The sequence below is a fragment of the Vitis riparia genome, chromosome 6 (assembly GCF_004353265.1).
Source record: "Vitis riparia cultivar Riparia Gloire de Montpellier isolate 1030 chromosome 6, EGFV_Vit.rip_1.0, whole genome shotgun sequence".
NCBI classification, from domain to species: domain Eukaryota; kingdom Viridiplantae; phylum Streptophyta; class Magnoliopsida; order Vitales; family Vitaceae; genus Vitis; species Vitis riparia.
The window spans coordinates 10,788,781-10,795,445 of record NC_048436.1 but is presented as its reverse complement, the minus strand read 5'-3'; the positions used below and the strand labels follow the sequence as shown (position 1 = coordinate 10,795,445).

The 6,665-nt window shown below is 34.4% G+C and overlaps 1 protein-coding gene across 1 annotated transcript; it reads left to right on the top strand.

The window, feature by feature from the left end:
• Window positions 1–271: 271 nt before the first annotated feature.
• Window positions 272–1,792, top strand: LOC117915950 (E3 ubiquitin-protein ligase PUB24-like). The gene has a single exon (XM_034831713.1). It carries the CDS (start codon window positions 379–381, stop codon window positions 1,612–1,614), a length of 1,236 nt encoding a protein of 411 aa, XP_034687604.1. The 5' UTR covers window positions 272–378; the 3' UTR covers window positions 1,615–1,792.
• Window positions 1,793–6,665: the final 4,873 nt, after the last annotated feature.

The window sequence follows — 6,665 nt, the reverse complement described above, 5'->3', positions numbered from 1 at the left end:
CTCTTGGAAATATTCCAAAACTTTCCGCAGTTTACTGACTTTTTCCTAATGTTGAAGCCTGGGTCATCAATCCAAGTCTCCTCTCTCTGCCTGCCAAATGTCCTTTCCAAAGCAGAAGACCCTCTTATTACAACAGGGTTTATACGTGTGGGTTGACTGAGAATGTATGACTGCTATAGCAATGTGAAACTTGCCCCATTATTTTTATTATTCTGCTTTAATCCTCTACCATAAATAGCCCTATTCCTCTTACCCTCTTCAGCTTAGAAAAAGGGTTTTCTCTCAATTTCTGCATTCTCATCCTCTCCATCCATCCGATCTCAAACTCACTTTATTCTCTCAAGCTCGATTTTCCCTTTTTCTGTCCTTTGGGCACATATGGCTGTGTGGAGTTCAATGGATGACATCGAGATACCGCAATATTTCTTATGCCCTATATCTCTTCAGATCATGAAAGACCCGGTTACAGCCATGACGGGCATCACCTATGATCGAGAAAGCATTGAGCAGTGGTTGTTGACAGCCAAGGATACCACTTGTCCGGTAACCAAGCAGCCTTTGGAGAGAGACTTTGTATTGACGCCCAATCACACACTCCGCCGCCTAATTCAAGCATGGTGTGCTGCCAATGCAACGAATGGCGTGGATCGGATTCCTACTCCGAAGACTCCTCTGGACAGGACCCATGTCGTTAAACTTATTCGCGATCTGGGTGTTGCTCAATTATATCTGAAAACATTGCAGAAGATGGAAGATCTTACTAGAGATAACGAAAGGAACAGAAACTGTATGGCGGATGCAGGCGCAGCGAAGGCTATTGTTTTGTTGATCATAAAGTGTTTCAAGGAAAACAAGACCACCGGGGTAGAGGAAGGGCTGAGAATCCTTCATCTTATTTGGAGTCCAACCTCTGAAATGAAGCTCCTTCTAAAAGAAAACTACGATTTCATGGATGCAGTAACATGGGCTTTAGGCTGCGAGACCGACAATTATGTGGCTGTGAGATCAAATGCAGTGTTGGTTTTAAAAAATATAGTGGAAGTTGCCAGTCCAAATCTTCTGGAGCGATTAAAGTTTGAATTCCTCAACAGACTCATAAGGACGATGAGGGAGAAAATCTCTCAAGCAGCTATGAAAGCCGCCTTGTACGTCCTAATGGAGGTATGCCCTTGGGGGAGAAACAAATGGCAAATGATCGAAGCCGGTGCAGTGTTCCAGCTCATCGAAATGGAACTAGACAACCCAGAAAAGAAGATCACAGAAATCATCTTCTGTCTGCTGGGTCATCTATGTTCCTGTGCTGATGGGAGAGCTCAGTTTCTAGCCCATGCGGGAAGCATGGCCATGCTGTCAAAAAGGATCTTGAGGGTATCTAACACGACTGACGATCGAGCACTTCACATAATTGCATTGATCTCCAAGTTCTCAGGGACAAACGAAGTCCTTATGGAGATGCTGAGAGTTGGAGCAGTGTCGAAGCTTTGCATGGTGCTTCAAGCAGATTGTGCAAAGTACTTGAAAGAGAAAGCAAGGGAGATCCTCAGGTTGCATTCCAAGGTGTGGAACAACTCTCCTTGTATTGCTGTTTATCTTTTAACAAGGTACGCTAGGTAATTAACACCACCTTTGGATTTAAATCCAATTGAGTCTCTCAATATATGGTTGTGCGCTGGCAATTTTGTTTGCATTTGTATATGAGATGAGCTTTCTGTTGTAGCAACGCCACTACTTTTGACTTCGATTTTAGCTGCTGGAGCTTTCAATTGTAGCATCATTACATACAAGTAAATAATCGACCTGAGAAAATTGATAATACTTGGATCGATCCTTATATTTGAATCGGAAACTCAGAAATCTGGAAAATTTTGGCAAATTATTAATAATCTTTCTGTTGTTGCTGGGTTGAATGATATCGATGAGGAGGATATCAGATGGTCGCTGGAAGCCTGGATCAGCAAGAACGGAAAAAACGTGCTCTACAATTAAAGAACTTGATCTATTATTATATATATATATATATATATATATATATATATATATATATATATATATATATATATATGTCTATATTCACATGCTGAGTCTATAAAAGTAATAAGAACGCTGTATATATGGTGGCCGACTTTTGATTCACATGAGATTTTAAAAATCCTAGAACGTATTAGATAATGCTTTCCCACAAATTATTAGTAAATTCCAAATTCATATGAGAAAGGAATTCTACTAAAATACCTTTTAAGGCTATGTTTGATTTTTGGAAACTACAAAGAAAGAAAAAAAAATGTTGACATATTTGATTTTACTATAAAAAAAGAAAGAAAGAAAGTTAAATATAATTAAAATTATTAAAAAATTTATATATTTTTTAATTATTTAATATAAAAATAATTTATTGGCTTTAGAACTATTTTTTATTTTCCTTCATTTCTTATTTCTTTCTATTTTTCTTCTTTATTTTTTTTTTCTTGCATTTTCCTTCAAACTTTTCAAGAAACAAACATAGCCTAAGGTTATAAATGATTTTGGGAAAATAATGAGAAAATACAAAGAATATTAAAAAAAATATTTTTTTTCATATTTAGTTGCCTTATGAAAAATACTAAATATAATCAATACCAATATTTTTTTTTTATACATTTTCAAATTATTTAATCTTTATACCAATGAATTAAAATAATTAAACGAGTTTAAAATAATAGATAAAAATAATTTAACTTTAAATTTAATTTTTATTTTTTTTTATACTTTTCCTCTCTATTTTCTTTTACTTAAATTTTTCATGAAGCAAACATAACCTAAAAGAATGTTCATATGTGAAATTGAAATGAACAAAATACCATGTACATAGTGCCTTTGGATGCATGGGGCAAATGGCTTGGGGATTCCTTTAATCATATATAATTGGCATGCGGCACATTTATGTATACTGAACGGGCTGCCTAACATTAACAATTATTATTGAACCCCATGTTCAAGGTCAAACCGCGTGCTGCTGGGTTTGATCCAAGGAGACTGTCAAAATTTGAATCGGGTTTTCACGACTATATATATAGTCGTTTATTCCTTTTATGCTCTCCACGTAGAAAATTATATAACCAACTGATCTAAAATGAATAAAACTTCAAATAATGCATTCATTTATATTTAAACTTGCAAATAAGTATGACGGCCATTAGAACGTATGAACTTGTAATTTACTCGATCAACTTCATAACGATGACTATATGTTGCAACCAATAGAGTGAATAAAAGATCCAAAATAAAAATGAAAGAACAAAAGAAGATATCACAGAAGTTTATGCAACATTTCCAAATTAATCATCAAAATTAAGAGTAATAGTTTCTTTTCCTATATGTTACAAATAGAAATTTGAGTTGGTAATTAATCATTCAAATAATTTATTAGGGTAAGAAGAAAAATATGAAACTTTCATTATGCGCATTTACTCTCACTCTCTCTATATATATATTAGAATTGGGTTGAGCCCAAGCCCTCAAACAAGGCCAAGTTGAATATCGTTTGGGTCAACATTTCTTTTCCCAAGCTCAACTTATATTAGAAATCAAGTGACTAAAGTTGGCCCAAGTTGTTTTAGCTTCAAGTTAGGCTGTGTTGAACCCATCTAAGTTATACCTCTATACATACAAAAGAACATAGCTAGAGTATAAACCTTTTTAAAGCATTTGTGTGGTTGCAAAATGCTAGATATTGGTCATGGAACATTCATCCTTGGTATTAAGGTCAATAAAAAGATTTTGAAATATTAGTGCATACCCTCTTCAAAGTGGTTTAGAGCATGTTCACATAAATCTCTAAAATTTTGCAAATCATGATGTTAATTTTATCGTCAATAGATTGAATTATGAACCACATCAATAAAGAGCTTCAATAGCATGTCCACCATATTTTGTGAGGGATAATTACACGCATTAGAAGGTGAAACATGTGCTTTCCAATGATGTAAAGTGAATAAATTTGGAACTCAACAAAATTTGAATGGCCTCTTTTTTAGGATGTGAAAATAAACAAAAACAAAACTCCCTTGGGATGAAACAAAGAATGAGCTAAGTGAAAACAATGAGAAAGCCATGTATTTGATATTTAATTAGCACTTTAAGTCATGTTCTCCAATCAACATCACTCCTAGACTTATTACTTATCATATAGTCTTCTTCTAGAAACTTGATATTTGTACTAACAAATACCTTTTAATTGACCTAACTATAAAAGTAATAATCCCTTATTCTTCATCTACAAATTGACAAACTTGTAATCTCGATTCCAATTTAGCTACCTTTGATTTCAAAACATGACCTAGACACCCTCATATGTGAACATTATATAATGAGGTTTACGACTTATCCACATCTCTGTAGGAGTCAAATGTACCAATTTAGATAGAACTAGCTAGATTAAGAGAATATTGACGAGAAACCTCAAATTACTTTGTTCCCAAGCCCTGGATCATTAAGGTGCTCGTAATCCTATCCGAAGGCTTTCTAAATCTAAGCACAATGGAAAACTTTGGTATTTAAAAACTAAAAAACAAACTAAAGATCTAGAAAATGTGTCATATATGCGATCTAGATGTGCAAAGAGAATGACACTTAATCTATAGGGTTTTTCTCTTTGGATTGTGGGGAGAGAATGATAAGACTTTAAACCCTAACCCTTAAAAAGAGTATTTATAAGCTTCCTATTGGGCTTAAGTGACGTCGACTTGAACCCACTATGGGCTTTGGTCACTTAATCTAACCTAAAAAAGTTGTTAATTGATTAATTAACCTAAACAAAACTTCAATTAATCAATTAGCCAAGTCCAGAGATATTGCTCGCTTACCTTTATGCAACCTTACATAATTACCAAAATAACTTTATGCACATAAGTGAACTAAAAACCTATCCAACTCTCATAAACCATCTCATCAAGGAATATGAACTCGAATGAGGACCACTCAGACCTATAGGATAGTATTGGATCTCTTAGAATCCAATTGTGAAGTTGACTCAACATTCCACTATAAAAGGTTAATTGCACTCTAGTACCCTATGTATATTATAATGAGACACTAAGTGCTCGGGTTTGTCACTTGCTATCCACTATGTATGGTTTTCCCATGAACTAGTCGTCGTAATTTAACGAGATGAAAGCTATTATCAACCTTTCAAGACTACCTCTATTATCCTTGAGTTTCAAATCCTCTTATTATATGACATACTCTAGCTCACTAAGAGCATGCCAAATTCTTCTAAAGAAATTACTACAGGCCCATAGATTTCATGATCACATGTCCTTAGGATCACTCAATAAGACAAACTATCTCAAAGTCCATGAGATATCATGGTGGCTCTATTGAAAGTACCCATTGATATTGGCTTCTATTAATAGTGACCTAATCTATAGGGAATATATGATTACTTCAGGATCTCACTCATAAGTCAAAACTACTACTAACTTTTGGACAAACTTGATATTCTCTCAAGGTTGATAGTGTAGCAGCTTGGTGAAGTTGTGATTGCTTAATAGCCTTATGTCATCCCAAAAAATGAGGATTAATAACCCAAGCCCAATTAAAATAAAATAACCTTGACCCACAACTTAAAATCTAAACATCCACTATCTAATTAAAATAAAATAACCCAAACCCAAATAAAATAAAATAACCTAAGCCCACAACTTAAAATCTAAATAACCACAACCCAATTAAAATAAAATAAACCAAGCCCAATTAAATAAAATAACCCAGGCCCACAACTTGAAATCTAAATATCCACTATCTAATTAAAATAAAATAACTCAAACCCAAATAAAATAAAATAACTAATAATAATAATAATAATGAAGTTATAGTTTCATTTTTATCTTTCTTTATTCTATGTATTATACTTTATGAGCATTCTTACCTACATTTTTTTGCATTGTACGTGACTTAGGTGCATTAGGAGTTGCACAGAAGATCTAAATCATGAGTTCCTTGCAAATAGATGACTTGTTCATAGTTGGTTTATGGGCCTAGGCAACCCATTAGAAACTGTAGTGTATCACCTCTTAATTGGAGGGATGATTGGTTTTGGCTATTGGGATGAGTTTCCCATGGTGAGTGTACTAGTGTGTATGGTTGCACATTGGACAAGACCTATGGTAAGTTATGACTTAAGGCTATTAAGTAGTCATGACTCCACCAAGTTGCTTCATTGTGTTGTCTCTCAACCTTGAGAGAATATTAAACTTGTGCTGAAATTAGTAGTGACTTTGACCTATGGGTGAGATCATAAGCTGATCATATATTCTTTGTGGATTGGGTCATTGTTGATAGAAGTTGGTAGCAATAAGTATTCTCAATAGAGACACCATGATATCTCTTAGGATTGAGATAGTATGTCCCCTTAGGTGATCCTAAGGAGGTGTGTTAATGAAAACTATAGTCATAGTAGTTCCTGAAGTAGAACTTGACATAAACTCTTTGAGAGCCAAGATATGTCAATTGAACACACAATAGGAGAATCTGTAACTCAAGGATGGTAGAGGTAGTCTTGAAAGATTGATAGCTTTCACCTTGTTAGACTATGGACACCAGTTCATGGGGAGATTGAACACAATGAATAGTAGGTCACAGACCTAAGCACTTGGTGTCTCGTTGTTATTTACATAGGATACTAGAGT